We start from the raw sequence: 15,921 nt of genomic DNA, 5'->3' as shown, positions 1-15,921 counted from the left end.
GTACGTGTGTGCACATATAGAAGTGATTTTTACATAAGAGTATATTTTTGTGCATCTAATAGGATTCACTATGGTGTAGTTTTTAGGTATTTCTCTCTAACCTGGATATAACCAGAAAAGAGATATTGATCTCTCTAATAAATCTGCCTATTAAAAGTACTAAGTTTTACAAGTGAAATTATTAATACCATGGGCAGAGTTCCTTTTTACTGTATTCTTTTTGCTTATTTACTTCTGGGTCTTAAAGTCGGTTCACAGGTCCTCATTTACCTGTTAATTGTGCCTGAAACCCAGTCTTTCCCATCTGTTTTTGCTAGTCTTAGAGTTTATATCCCATAACTTTTCTCATCTTCCTTTGAGTGGGCTCCTAGCATAATGTTTTATGTCTTCTGTTTTATTAAGCATTATTTGGAAATGGATATGATTTTAGTATTGGTTATGTATCAGGTAGGGGCTCCTTGGGCTTTCACTGTGGGTAACATTCATGTGATATTTGTCTCAGAGTTAATGCCCCTTTCTTTCATCCTCTGAAGATTGTGTGCCTGTAACGTCTTTAGGAGCCACATGGTGGCAGGCACAGTGCTTTGAAACTTTGTGGACTTACATACTCAGAGTGTTTGCTGTGCATCTTCATCTTTCCTTCCTTTAAAAACAATGAAGATATTGAAATTAATAAAAAAGAACCTCCAAATATCTACCACCCACCTCAAGAAATAAAACCTTACAAACAGGGTTGAGGTCTCTTGGTTCAGTTTCCTCTTCCAATCAATCACATTCCCCCCTCCTGTTTTCGTCCACGAGGAAACCCTTTCCTTAACGGAGTTTGGCTTTTGGCTCACTTTTGTGCATATCTTTATACTTTCATTACACATTTACATATTCTTAACAGTGCATGGGATTCCTTCTTTCGTTTCAGATTTTACTTGGTGTTTACTGTTTGTGTTACTGTGCAAGTTGCCTTTTTCACTCACTTTTTAAAAACATTTATGTAGATTTGTGCTTCAGTGAATTTTCTTTTACAGCTATACAGCGTTTCGTTGAAGACATCACAATTTTAGAAATCTGTTTTCTTGATCTTGAGAGAAGCAGGGTAGTAGAGTGATCATAGATGGGGCCCCTGATGCCCATTCCAGTCCCCATTCTGTCACTCACCAGTTGAGGGCCCAGTTTCTACTTCCGCGAAGTAGGGATACCGCTCATTTCACAGGGTGTTAGGGGGATCAGATGAAATAGTATGTGAAGCATTAGCACCATGATCATTACTGCCATTAGAAGAAGATTATAGTAGTGCATGATCATTACTGCCATTAGAACAAGATGACATTACTGCCATTAGAACAAGATGACAGTAGTGCAGACTCAGGGCAGGGCTAATTTTGTGCTGTTTTAATTTCCAGTCGAACAGAGGGCACGCTGAAAGAAGTGGGGACAATAGCTTGAGACAGCTGAGGTGGCGTCTTTCTGAAGACTTCTGTTTTCTCTGACGTGGGTGGTAATAGAAAAAGAGGGTGGGATCGGTGATTCGAGAGTACTGAGGGTTTCAAGTGTCCTTGTTTGCGGCACGATCTGGCTAAATACATGCAAAATAATTTCCTGTGTTGGTGCGTGTGCTAATCTTGTTTGGTTTTTTTCTTAGCAACCTGTTTACCTGGCAAAGTATAAAGGCTTCTCCTCTAGAGTCTTCTCTCCCCTCCGCCATGGCAGGTGTTGCTACCTGGAGCCGCTTCCACAACTGCTTGTCTCCAGGATTGCACCCTCCCCACCTGGAATTCTAACCTTGTGCGGCTCTCACCTGTCACATACACCCATCAGCCTGGCTCTGACTTTTTCAAAACTGCCTGGCTCCCTGCAGTCATTGCTCCTACTGCTTCCAGAGTGAGGCGCCCACTGTTCCCTGGCTCACTTCTCCACCTTGCCATGCCTTTGCACTCTCCTCTCCACCTAGAATATTCTCTCCTCCCCTTTCCTGGTGCCATTCTTTCACAATGTAACATATCCCTTAATGCATTTCATATGATCTTGGGCAACCTATTTAACATCCTCAGATATGACACTTCAGATCCCTCATTAGAGGAAGCACCCAGAAAAGCCAGGAATCCTGACCTGATGCCCTCTGCTGTGCCGTCGGGGCATCACACTGCGCGTGTGATACAGCAGTGTATGGCGTTCTGGCTTTAAGGAAGTTATGCTTGTTTTCATCCCCACGGTTGAACTTTTTTTTTTAACTTAAAAATATTTTATTGGCCGGGCGCGGTGGCTCATGCCTGTAATCTCAGCACTTTGGGAGGCCGAGGCGGGAGGATCACAAGGTCAGGAGATCAAGACTATCCTGGCTAACATGGTGAAACCCCATCTCTACTAAAAATACAAAAAAATTGCCGAGCATAGTGGCAGGCGCCTGTAGTCCCAGCTACTTGGGAGGCTGAGGCAGGAGAATAGCATGAACCCGGCAGGTGGAGCTTGCAGAGAGCTGAGATCGCGCCACTGCACTCCAGACTGGGCAACAGAGTGAGACTCCATTTCAAATATATATATATATGTATATATATGTGTGTGTGTGTGTGTGTATACATATATATTATTATAAAAATGTTATTTTTTATTTTCTAAAAATAGAGATGGGGTCTCACTATGTTGGTCAAGGTGGTCTCAGACTCCTGGCCTCAAGCAGTCCTTCTGCCTTGGCCTCCCAGAGTGCTGGAATTACAGGCGTGAGCCACTGCACTTAGCCTGAAAATTTTCATTCTGATATAAAAATAGAAGAAACAATCCTCTTATACTCATCACCCACACTTAATACCATCTTGCCATATTTGCTTCACATGTTCTTTTTTCTTTTCTTTTCTTTCTTAATTATTTAAAAGCAAATCCGAGACATCAGGACATTTCATCCCAAAATACATCAGAGCTGGTGCCTGAGGAGATGGACATTTTCTTATATAAGCTGGTGTCTGAGAAGATGGACATGCTATTACCATATCTAACAAATGAGTGGTAATTCTTTATCACCATCCAGTACGCCACCCATAATCAAATGTCCTCACTTGTCCCAAGAGTAGCCTTTTACATTTGTTTTGTTTAAACCAAGATCTAAACAAAGGCCATAGTTTAATAATACGTTTAATTGATATGTCTCTTAAGTGTCTCTTAATCTTCAGGAAAACCCCTTCTCTGTTTTTCCTCCAGTCACTGACAGAGATGCCAGCTCTGTTGTCATGTAGAATTAAAGTTTTGAATTTTTAAAATAAACCTTATTTTGGAATAATTTTAGATTTATAGAAAAGTTGCAGAGGTCAGGAGCTCAAGAGAATCCTCACATAGTCCTCGCCTAGCTTCCCCTCTTGTCAGCACCTTCCATTACCTTCATCATGTCTTTTTTCTGTGCCATCATCCCATCCAGGATACCACATTGTGTTTAGCCATAGTTGAATATTTAAATGATTTCTGGTTATAAGTTCTCATCTACTGCTGAAAAAAATAACCATTTTCTGACTAGAAGGCAGTACACCGTTACGGTTTAAAAACCAGGCTGAGGCCAGGTTTCAGTTTTTCACTCAATTACGTAATAACTGTATAGTAAGTTATACTTTCCATGTCTGTCTCATTACCTTTGAAATGGGAATAATAATAGTACCGTTTCATTGGATTATTGTAAAAAAAATAAATTTGGTAAGTGTATACAAAGTGCTTATCACAGTTCTGGGCACATAAGAAGCACTCAATACACCTAGCTCTTGACCAAGGTGCTATTCCTAAATCATACCAAACCCCGGGGAAGGAACTGGGTCTTCCCCGAGGCTCACTATTATTTAGAAAATACTGTATCGATGTTTTTTTCCACTTGCCTTAGAAATAGTGTATTTGCTTTGGTTCTGTATAGTGGTCTCACTACGTTTTGAGGTGTTTCACTTCTATTTTGGGAATTTTTATTCAGTAGAACATAGTTCCCTAGTATGTTTTGATCAATCAAAAATATTGGCTCTAGGCGGGGTGCAGTAGCTCACCTGTAATCCCAGCTCTGTGGGAGGCCGGGGCATGGGGATCGCTTGAGCTCAGGAATTCGAGACCAGCCTGGGCAACATGGCGAAACCCTGTCTCTACAAAAATACAGAAATCAGCTGGGCGTGGTGGCGTGAGCCTGTAGTCTCAGCTACTCAGGAGGCTGAGGTGGGAGGATTGCTTGAGCTGTGGAGGCGGAGGTTGCTGTGAACTGTGATCTAATATATATATATAAATATATGTGCGTAAATAATATTTTTATATAAATGTATAAATATATGTACATACATGTACATATATTTATATATAAATATAATTGTATTTACATATTATATAAATATATATATGTGTGTGTGTGTATTTATATATATAGACACCCTAAGAGTGAGTTTTTTCTCCTGGCAGGAGTTCTTGAGATCAGGATTGGAGGATTAAAACTGCAGGCCTTTCTTTTATTAGTCTCACAGAGTGACTGGTTTGATTTGTGCTTTCGAATTAGAATCACCTTCTTTACCAGACTTCCTTTGCATGAAGCAGTAGGAGCAAGTGGCTGCTTAACTGGCTTGAGCTCTAAAGTGTGTTTGTGGTATGAAGTGTTCTCAGAGGAACCGAAATCGGTGTGGTCACACATCATCAGTGCCTCTTCATACACCCACGCCCTCCTGAAGGTTGCTGTTTGTGTTGCTTCTAGCGCCTGTTGCTGTTCAACAGTACCCTTGGTTTCAGCATAGTTGCTATGATGAAGAAAACCTGTTAGAATCTGCCTTTTTTTTTTTTTTTTTTTTTTTTTTCAGAACTGTTGGAAACATTGAATAATTCCATGTACTCTAAAAGGAAATAAAGTAGTTTGGGTAATTTGGACCCAAAGACTCCTAAGGAATCTAGGAATTCAGTTACATAGAAGGTCACTTTCTTTCACTAGCTTTTGCCTCCAAACCTGCAGGAGAAAACCAGCTGAAAAGGAACACACATATGAGTGGGGACTGCACCTGAGCACCCCACAAGGCTCCTTTCAGAACCCTCAAACCGACCATTCGCAGTATTCACGTGGACTAGGTCTGGGTCATTTGGAGGGAGGGAAGGTGTGGGCTGGCGGAGGTGTCTGGGTGGTTTCTAGTCTGTGTTTACAGTCTGGGGCTTGCGCTGCAGCTCCTGCGCCTGTCATGCACCCCGTTTCCCAGAAGCTTCCGTGATTAGGTTGTCTTGTTGAGAGGCAATGCTAGTTCAGACTTGACCTTGTGATAGTCTGTGGGGGAGAATGTTTTAGGCCATGGGACAGTGCAGTTTAATGACTGAAACAGGAATGTTTTAGTCAAATCGACTTTGGTTGGACCCACACTCTCTTTATTGGTTACATTGTTTGGTCAAGTCATTTAACTGCTTTAAGACTCAGTTTTCCCATCTGTAAATGGGAATAATGGTGATACATACCTCACAGAGTTGAGATGGAGGTTAACAACACATAGTGTGCTGGGTGGGTACTCTAACCTCAGTTGTTAGTAATAATTACGTTACATAAATAGTTGAGAGACTGAGCTTTACAATAGTGAGAAGCAAACTTTTTTAAAATTATTATTCTTTAAGTTCTAGGGTGCATGTGCAGGTTTGTTACATACGTATACATGTGCCCTGTTGGTGTGCTGCACCCATTAACTCATCATTTACATTAGGTATATCTCCTGATGCTATCCCTCCCCACTCCCCACGACAGGCCCCGGTGTGTGATGTTCCCCTTCCTGTGTCCAAGGGTTCTTATTGTTCAGTTCCCACCTATGAGTGCGAACATGCAGTGTTTGGTTTTTTTGTCCTTGCGATAGTTGAAAAGCAAACATTTTTGTGTCCTAGCTTTTTTCTTTTGTAAACTCATAAAAGTCTTTATTATTAGAGTCAAAGTAGGTTTGAAACGCTTACCTTTCTGTGGACAAGATTAAGGCAACATAATGTGTCCACACCCTCCCCAGCATCTGGGAGAGTGTCTACCAAGACATCTCTGGTTGGCAGGGGCTGGAAGCCTAGGCAGTGTCTGGGTGGTGAGAGAGCAAGCGCAGGGCAGTTCACGTGGAGGAGATGTCTGAGCATGGTGAGGACCTGTCAAGGGGATGAGACTGGCAGAGGCACGGGCCTTCCAAACTGGAAACACAGGTTTAAAATGGGTAAGAAAACAGCAAAAGTCACATGCGGCAGGTGTGTCGTCAGCCAAGTATAAGAGGCAACACAGAAGGGTGCCTGGTGTGCCCCCAACCCAGCTGTGGCCCTCACAAACCTTTAGTGAGCGTCTAACCTAGGCTGGGGTCTGCTCTTAGCAGCAGAGACTCAGTGGCCTCATGGAGCCTGCAGTCGAGTAGGGGACACTGGTATCAACCATGTAATCACACAAATGAATATGTAATGTGAAACATGTCAAGTGGTAGAAGGTAGGGTGCAGAGTGGATGCTGAAAGCAGGGAGGCGAGCAGGACAGCAGGGGCAAGCTTCCTGAGACAGAAACACTGGATCTCATCCAAGAAACCAGGCTCAAAAGCAAGAGGGCCTGACCCTGTGGCTGAGGGGAAGGCTGGGAGGTGAAATGAGACAAGAGACACGGGAGGTGGCATGTTTCGAAGGGCCTAGTGTTCTTCACCCTCAGAGCCAAGGGCAGCCCATGTCTTAAGCAGGGTACTGACAAGACCCATCTGTTTGCTGAGGACTCCTCTCTCTGAGGCAGCAGAGGCCCCAGGGTGAGGACCAGCAGAGCTGTGCAGAGCCACATGGCAGTCCAGGGAACAGATAGCAGCTTGAGCTCTAGCCAGGGTGGTGACAGAGAGAAGAGCAAGGAGAGTGGACACAGAGATGTGTAGGAAGGGAGGGGAGAAGGGCAGACTGGACACAGAGGGCCAGGGAGGGAGGCTGGAGCACCGACCCTGCTAACGTTTCTCCCCACATTCTTTCGTGGACATAGCAACAAACAGACCTGGTGAAGTACAGCATGAGCCAGACATATTTACATGATACATACATATGTGGTCTTTTCATGTGGAATGGAATCTCATAGCTTGTATCCTATGGTCTTTTTTTTCACTCAATGGTAGATCATGAACACACCTTTTTATGCCAAATACATGTTTACATTATCGTTTTCAGTTGCCATCAATCACTCTGGCATAGTAACACTATATAGGAAATACAAGTTTTTGAAAAACTTTTGTCTTTAGTGCTAGATATCCTTAAATTTCTAAATTATATTTGTATCATTGAATTGAACTTTTATATCTGAGTTAGGAAAAAATAACAGTAAATAAAGGGATAATACAGATATCAGAAATGTGTCCATACAACTTGTTATGTGTGTTGTTGCCTTTAAGATTAGGCTTCACATAAAATCTGGGAAGTATTTTGATAACCTGGTAAAAACAATTTTGAAGTGAAAGCCAATGTGTTAACAGTATTGGCTATAGTCATGAACCTATACTGGGTGGGGCAGGAATTGTGGTTTATTTTTTAAGACACACCCCTTGAATTCCAGGGTAGGGAGAAGAACCGTTTTTGTTCTTTCTGGTCTTCAGAATGTCAGAACTGTTAGCTTGCAAGTAACTGTTACATTTCTCCTCTCACAAAGAAGTATTTCACCTATTGGATTTTTTTGTAATGACAGTTTGGTTTAGAAATATGCTAAGCAGATATAGATACACTAAAATCTATAGCGTGTAGTTCTATGTATAGTGGTGGACAGGCAGAATGGATAGAAACAGTATCTAAAAAGTTACTTCAATACATTAATATGTATCTTGTTTTAAGTCAAATTATGGGAAAATCTGGATTGTAGAAAAGCTCTCATTTGTGAAGAGTACCACTAGAATTCCTTTTAAAAACAAGTTCATTTAGGGAAAGAAAAATTAATCTATGTGCTGAAGTTTTAGCTTTATCTGTAGTTTTCCAGAAGCAAGTGTACTACATTCAGTGAGATACCCTGTATTTTGCCCTCAGGGAAGAAAAGTGCAGTCCCGCTGCAAGCTTTAGTCTGTGTTCCTTCCCTGAAAGGTCAGTGCTCTGTTGAGGAGGATCCTCTGTTCTCTTTGGGCAAGGTCGGGTGTATGTTGGGTCTAGGGTGATCAGCATGCCTTTTTGTGGTCCTTTATCTACTCTAGAGCTCTTATCCTCAAGCAGCTTTGTGACCAAAGAAAAGGTGTTCATGGAGAAGGATCTGGGGAGCCCAGAGGCTGCTCAGGGTTCTCTTCCACACCCCAAAGGCCTGGCACGCTGAGGCCTTTGGGAAATGTCTGTTGAATTGCTGAATGTGCAGAGCCTGCCCACGTGTGCCTACTTTATTCAGGAAAGAGATTTCTGACTAAATGACGAAGGAGAAAAGTGTGCTCAGTCAGGGAGTCACGTTGCACAGATCCTGTCTGGAAAACCAAGTAATGTTTGCCTACGGAGAAGACCATGGAGGTCACCTGATTCAGTCACTTCTGTTCCAAATGGAGCAATGGAGGACTGCGGTAGTTAAATGACTTCCTGTGTACTTCTAAGGTAGTCACAGCAAGGAAGTTTCCAAATGTGGATCTGTCAGCTAAATGTCTACTGGTCCCCTCTTGTATCCTTCCACTAACATACCTTGTACTCTCCCTTGGCCCCTCGAAAGTGTGGGATTGGATAGGTTACTTAGAATTTCATTCTAAATTATTTGGAAATATACCTGGAATTATACCCGGAAGATTTGCCGTTTTGTATCAGTGGCTTTTGAGAACATTTGTTAATGGTCTAAATTGAAAACTGTTGATGACCCCATGTTACTGGTTGTGGAAGAGGCTGCTGAATGAGAATGACACAGGCAGGTTTTCATGGCTTTTTGGGTTTTTTGGGGTTTTTTTGGTATATAGGGGTCTTACTCTGTCACCCAGGCTGGAGCGCAGTGGTATGACCATAGCTCATTCCTGCCTCGACCTCCCAGGCTCAAGTGATTATGATCCCCCCATCTCAGCCTCCCTAATAGTTGGGGCTACAGGCACTCGCCACCACGCCCAGCTAATTTTGTATTGTAAAGATGAGGTCTCACTGTGTTGCCCAGGCTGGTCTCAAACTCCTGGGCTCAAGCCGTCTGTTCACCTCGGCCTCCCACATTGCTGGGATTCCAGGCGTGAGCCACCACACTGGCTTCACGTGAGCTTTAATGACAGCTCAGCCTATCCACTTAGATGTGGCAGAGGTCCAGGAAGCCTGATTAAGGAGAAAGTTCAGAGAGGCTTATAGACAGTTGCAATATTATCTGCTTGTGAGTGGGACCATATTTTGGAGATTTTTTTTCCGCACAGTGAACAGTTTTTATGGACAGTTGCTTCTGCCTTCTCATACTCTCTGCTCCAGTTAGCTTGACCTTGAGCCTACTCACAATGGTACATCATTGAACCCTTTTCTGCAGCAGATACATAGCACTGTTCTTCCTTCAAATGTATAGCCTAGAGCACTCTTGAGAGGCCTCATTTAGGAAGACGGCTTGGCTGGCAAATAAATGTTTGCCAGATGAATGTGTGTTGGACATAGTATGGATGAATATTCTTGCTTTATTAGATAAAATTTGATTTTCCCTGTAAATGATTATTTATGAGATAAAACATAAACTAAAAATGATTCCTTTCCATCAAGTTCAAAGTTAGCTGCAAAACATAAAATTCTTCTTTTATGTCCCACAAGGAAATTAATGGCCTGGAAATGTACAGCTGCTCAACCAGTTTACAGGCCATTAGTACCTAGTGTACTGGCAGTGAGCCCCAGTTAGCCATGGAAACCAGCTTGCAGCTTTCTTAACTCTGTATACGAGAAATAATTGATGATTCATTAATGATCATATTTAACAAACGGCTTGATGTTTAATTAGGTTTCTTTACCCTCTTATATCTGAAGGGGTTAATTGCAACAAGATGCTAAAAGCTGGACTGTGACAAGTTTAGGCAAAAATCCAGGCTAATTTTTTATTCTTATCACAAATGGAAAATGTTTATACTTGTGGAAGGTACTGTTCAACCCCACAAATAGGAAAGCTTCAGAGTTTTAGTCTCACCAAGAAAGTAAATTTTTCCAAAACCGTAGAACGAGTGTGTCTTTTAAAATCTCATTTAGGTAACATTGAGTATTGCATGCAGAAATGAAAAAGCTTCAAAACTCTGGAGATTTCTCCTCAAACATAACATTGCAAAATGATTAGGCTCTCAAAATTAATTGGTTGAACAACTAAAGCGTAAAGCTTATTTAACAAACATGACTCTCTTCCATGTCCCTGGCCCTACAGATGCAGTGATAAGTTGGGTATGGGGTTTAGAAAGGTTTCTTGGAAGAGATGATCCTTGCAGTGAGTCCTAGTGGGATGATCAGGAGCTAGTCCTGCCAGTGATCTTTCTTCCATTCTTACCAAGCCGTATGTGCAAAGGCTAGAAAGTGAGAGGAAGCACAGTCTATCCAGGGAACTCCTGGAGTCCAGTCCTCTCAGCTGGGATGGGGACGTGAGATCTGCTGGAGTCAAAGTACAGATTTGAGGAGAACCCGACAGTTCGGAAAAAAGGACAAAAGTTGTCATGAGGTTCAAAGACCAGACCAGTTGTTAAGGCAAATTTGTCTTATTCACCGTTTTTGTGAACTGTTGTTCCTTGGCAACCACTGGGCATATGGGGGAAAGCCCCAGGAGTTTTATGAGGTAGTGAGTTCCCCATCACTGCAAGTGTCCATGAAGAGACAAAATCCCAGGTCGTAGATATTGTATAGGGATGAAGCCATGGGGAAAATGACGGTGGGGAATTCTGCATTGAATGAGAGTCTGGACTGACCTTTAAAGATTTTTTTAGAGTGCTAAAATAAAATATATCTATATGGAAACCCACAGAAAATGCATTTATACAGGCCTCCCTCTGTACTGTCAAAATCATGCTAAGACAGTTATTTGAAATTTAAAAGCCTTTTAAATTGGCCTGATCTGAGAATTCAGGCATAATTAATAATTCCATTTCCATGGGAAAGTACATTTGAAAGGATAAATAGATGGGGACTCCTCCTCCTTCTCTTTGTCACGGCCCTGCTGTGTGTGCTGGGTGTTTGTGCATCTGCCCCCCTTCCCTGTGCTGATGTGCTGCTGTCTGAAGGGTGCTGGGGAGGGAAAGCAGTCCTCTGTCTCTGTCTCTGTCTTCAGTGAAAAGATCCTGGTTAGGCCGGGCACGGTGGCTCACGCCTGTAATCCCAGCCCTTTGGGAGGCTGAGGCGGGCGGATCACGAGGGCAGGAAATCGAGACCGTCTTGGCCAACATGGTGAAACCCCATCTCTACTAAAATACAAAAAATTAGCCTGGCATGGTGACGCGGTGGCGCTTGCCTGTAATCCCAGCTACTTGGGAGGCTGAGGCAGGGGAATCGCTTGAACCCGGGAGGTGGAGGTTGCAGTGAGCTGAGATTGCGCCACTGCACTCCAGCCTGGCCACAGAGCAAGACTCCCTCTCAAAAAAAAAAAAAAAAAAAAAAAAAAGATCCTGGTTAAAAGGGCCTTCCCCAAAGGCCCAAAATTTAATTTTACTCAGTTGTGGCAGTTTCATCAGAACATAAGCATTGATTTGCTGAAGTTCCTGTTTGTCAGTACAGCCATTTTAAAAGTCAGAGGGCAAGAATTGTTTCAGCTCGTTTGTTTTATGGCTTGGTAACTAACTGTCCCTGTTACCGCTCTTCCCCGCCCTGTCCCACCCCTGCACATCCTTTTAACACTAGTCTCATCAAATACAGGATTCATCCTACACAGTTAGGTGTTTCCTGTCTGGTTAACCTTTAGTAGTCACCAAGTTCTTTTCCCTTGTCAGCAAGCTGCATTAATTTTTAAAAACTCTTTTAAAAAGAAAGCAATTATTTACATTTCCTATGGAGACAGGTCATATTTAATGTTGGGATTTCTGTATTTGCAACGAATATACAATTGATTTATGTTTTATTCATTAGGTGTCTATTCTGTATTGATGGTGAGGGGAAAACAAGGAAGATTAGTGGTTATTTCTGTTCTTTTTTTTTTTAACTTGTCTTGATTTTTAAAAACGAAGGCTGGGCACGGTGGCACACGCCCATAATCCCAGCAATTTGGGAGGCCGAGGCGGGTGGATCACTTGAGGCCAGGAGTTCCAGACTAGCCTGGCCAACATGGCAAAACCCCATCTCTACTGGGCATGGTGGCACAAACCTGTAATCCCAGCTACTGGGGAGGCTGAGGCACGAGAATCATTTGAACCTGGGAGGCGGAGGTTGCACTGAGCCGAGATTGTGCCGCTGCACTTTAGCCTGGGTGACAGAGGGAGACTCTGTCTCAAAAAAAAAAAGAAAAAAAAAGAATTGGATACTTTAGGAGGTCTAAATTAAAATGTTTCTATTACTGTAAACTAAGTTGTTTGGTATTTAAATCTTCTAAATTCTATTTGATTTTGAGTGGCAATATATTCAAAGTTCAGAAGGTAGAGTGGTATGTAGTGGAAATGCTTCCTTCTGCTGCTATCCTCCCAGGTCCCTCAGAAGCAGCCAATATTACCAGTGTTTTGTGTGCCATTCCAGAGATAGATATAACTGTCAACCGATTTTTTAAAACGTGTTTCATCACTCATTAAATCTAGTGTAGTGACAAAAATGGTAAATTTTGTCCCTGCATCTTTAAAAGCATGTGCTGTGTTCGAATGGCAATTATGAAAAGTCACTTGTTTTTCCTGGGGCCTTGGACCTAGCGTAACAAATGGAAGCCCTCAGGGGAACTAGCATCTATGTCCTGAGTGAAGGAGTAAGATGTAGACTCCCTTTCCTGTGGGTTGCCTTCATTTTTGTATGTATAGTGCAGATTCTCTCAAAGATGGGAATATATTAACTCTCTAACTCTTGGTGTAAAAATAGTATCAGACCCATTTCTGTGTGCTCTTGTCGAGAAGATTCTAAAGGAAAAGAGGCTGGTATAAATTGCCCAGAGAGAAATTCCTAGAACCATGCAGTCATACTACTGGCTAAGAGCTTGCTGGGAGGTAGCCTGTGTTTGTGGTGTGGTCCTATGTTCCCAGCGGGACTGAAGTGGATTGGAGGGCCGCACTGTGCCTGCTGTGGGGTAGCATCACTTTGAGCTGGATGACACTTGCCCCAAACCTGCCCTCTATTGTCCACATCCCCACACCCAAAACCTTCCTAAACATTGTCACTTTCCAAGGTCAGATGTACAGATAAATATAGGGTACATAGGACCCATTCCACCTTAAAGGCAACAGCATTGTGTCATCCGGGGTGGCCTGCACTACAAGAGGGCATTATTCACAGCCAGTAATTATAGATTCAGAAAATCACTGAATGAAGGAAGAAACCGTCTTCCTTTCAGTTATGAATTTTTTAGTAATATTTAATGAGGGGTGGGTGGACCAAAGACACTTCCTTCCCTTCTGAAGAGGATTTGGAGTAAAGTGGTAAGGGGGAGGAATTGGACTGCTTCCCTTTAGAATTCTGCCCCTCCTCTCCTTTTTAAGGAGAATTGTCCCTAAGGAGCTCACTGTAACCAGGCAGTTCTTTAAACTGACAACTGCCTGTGAAGTGTTAATGGATTTCCTGGGAAATAAAACAGCAGGACCCTTCTTTAGTGACTACCTTACTGGAGCTTTTTAGCCCAATTTTAGTTCAGAGTGGTCCTGGCAAGGTTTATAAAGGAATTGGTGTGATTATTCATAACAATTAAGTTTTTCTTATTAATAAACAAGTAAGTAACCTGCCTTCTTGGTCACCGACTCCCCCCTTCCCAAGGTGCAAGGCCCAGAGATAAGGCAAGTTGTGCCTTGCTAAGGAGGGTGTGTACCAACCAGTGAGAAACAGGAAGCTGTGCTTCAGCAGCCTGGCCTGCCTGGAGGTTTCTAAGGCTGAGTCAGGTGTGCTGAGGTCCCTCGGCAAGGGATATTGCTTTCCCCTGGCAGCCACACTGCTGAGCATAAATGCTTAAAGTGTCAGCAATTGATGTGTGGAGAGAAGTATGACTGCATTACAGCTTAAAGAGCTTTCACATTCAGGTCTCTACAGGAGGAGACGAGATCGTCCCGATAGTTTGAGAGTAAATGGATTACCGGAGGAAGAGCTAAGGTGAGTGCAAAGTCATGGTTGGCTAAAGGTCAAGGCATCTAATCTAGTAAGTGCAGTGGGGATTCATGCCTAAGTGGATGCAGCATTGGGAAGTACTCATTGAAAAGTAACCTTCTAGTCTGTAATTAAAGACTGAACACAATATCAAGATTGTACTGATTGGAACTGTGCAAAACCAGAACACTTGCCCATTTCTTCACAAATCCTTTAAGTTGTTTTACCTCTTCTCCAAACCTGCAGTGTTGTTATGTCTTTAAAAATTATATACTCACCAGAGTAATATTTTAAATTGAAAACGATTAATTTTTCCCCTTATTTTAAAGAGAGTTTTCTTTGGCTGATTGGAACATGTTTTTGTCTGCGTTTTGATGAAGGGGGGTAGCTTGTGGTGGTTTGGGGTTGGGGGAGGGGTGTCATGGGGATTGTTGCTGAAATGGTGTAACAAAGGAATGCAGTGGAACTATTGAATGTAGCCTAGGAAGGAAGGACATCAAAAATCTGGAAACCTTTTTAACTAAAAAGGTTAGAGTTCTTGGCTTTCAAACTGAATTTCCCTAAAACAACACAATTTTAGTTTTGTGTTGCAACTACTGAAAATTTATTTTAGATGTGAGGTTCTGAAAGCCTCTACAACATTAAGCCTATGTGTTAAAATCCCGCGTTAACTGAAGGGTTTAGATTTTCTCTGTTCCTAGGATGTTCCTGTTTTACTGATGACAGAACGCTGCAGTAAAGAGAGACTTCCTTTTTTTACGTTACATTTACTGTTTAGTACTTTAATTTGGAGGTCTTGATTTAAGTGTGTGAATATACTAATTAGATGGCAGGAAGATTATCTATACTTTGTGTACCATTGTTCTTTTTCCTACACTCACTTCCAGAGTTTATTTTAAATTATCTATTTATATGTAGCAAGGACAGATTGACAAGCTTAAAAATTCTCTATTAAATTTGTATTTGTCATAGACAGCTATACTACAGGAACTGTAATTTGCTAAAGACATAGTTATTTTAAAATTGTTGACTCACCAGTTTTTGAAGAGGGTAACATTAAAGGACTATTATTGACACTAACATTATTAGAGTTTATTGCCTACTATGTCAAGTGTCTCTTAGTTACATTTAATGTATTAACTTTGAATTGACTGGATTAAACAATTTAAAAGTCTCAGAGTTTAAATTGTTATGAATTTTATATGTGAGGTTAGTGAAAATATTGAGCTCTATATTGCTAACCAGAGACAACTGGAAGTGACCTCCGAAACCAACGTTTATTGGTAGACTCCAGTCTACAATGGATCCAAGAGTGAAGTTATCTATCGAAAACAGTTTTAATTTCAGATTTTGGGGTTTGGAGGAATTTCCTTTTTTAAAAAAATTAAGTTATATAAAGTAATATTCTAAACCAACCTTTTCTTTATTTTCAGACAATAGCCAAAGTACCCATGAATAAAATAACATAAATGCCAAGGAGGTAGTTATTTACATATATTTACATAGTTACAATGTTCTTTCAAACAACTAGTTGTTGTTATTTTTTGCTTAAAATTTAATTAAAAGAGGAAGAGTAATTCTTAAGTATTGCCTAATTGTTTAAAGAGACATATTTTGTCACCCATTCTGGTGATGCAGGTACCTGGTGATGGATGGGACTTTTGTTTCTGCCACTTTTGTCCCTTAATGTAGAGAAAACGATCATTTTCCTTATTTAGAAGCATAGGTTAGCCAAGAAAGGTAAACCATTGTCTGTTTATCCCTGGATTTTTTTTTAAATCAGCTTAGAAAGGTAATTTTTTTTTTTTTACCCTAGTTATACTAAGCCTGTTTTCAGGAT

General features: G+C 41.7%; 1 protein-coding gene across 9 annotated transcripts in view; it reads left to right on the top strand.

The window, feature by feature from the left end:
- Nucleotides 1–15,921, top strand: part of LIMS1 (LIM zinc finger domain containing 1) — a 147,674-nt gene that overhangs the window by 69,614 nt on the left and 62,139 nt on the right. Inside the window, exon 1 of one of the 9 annotated variants that reach the window (XM_017947832.3) lies at nt 12,326–14,087. The exons of 7 other annotated variants lie outside the window; for them this stretch is intronic. In XM_017947832.3, coding sequence (XP_017803321.1) covers nt 13,981–14,087 — 107 coding nt within the window. In that variant the 5' untranslated portion in view covers nt 12,326–13,980. Of the gene's footprint in view, nt 1–12,325; nt 14,088–15,921 lie in introns of those variants that run through there. One more of the 9 variants, XM_003909100.5, reaches the window with a different exon arrangement.

The sequence above is a fragment of the Papio anubis genome, chromosome 14, assembly GCF_008728515.1.
Source record: "Papio anubis isolate 15944 chromosome 14, Panubis1.0, whole genome shotgun sequence".
Lineage (NCBI taxonomy): Eukaryota > Metazoa > Chordata > Mammalia > Primates > Cercopithecidae > Papio > Papio anubis.
The sequence above is the reverse complement of the archived record's forward strand: the minus strand, read 5'-3'. Positions and strand labels throughout refer to the sequence as shown.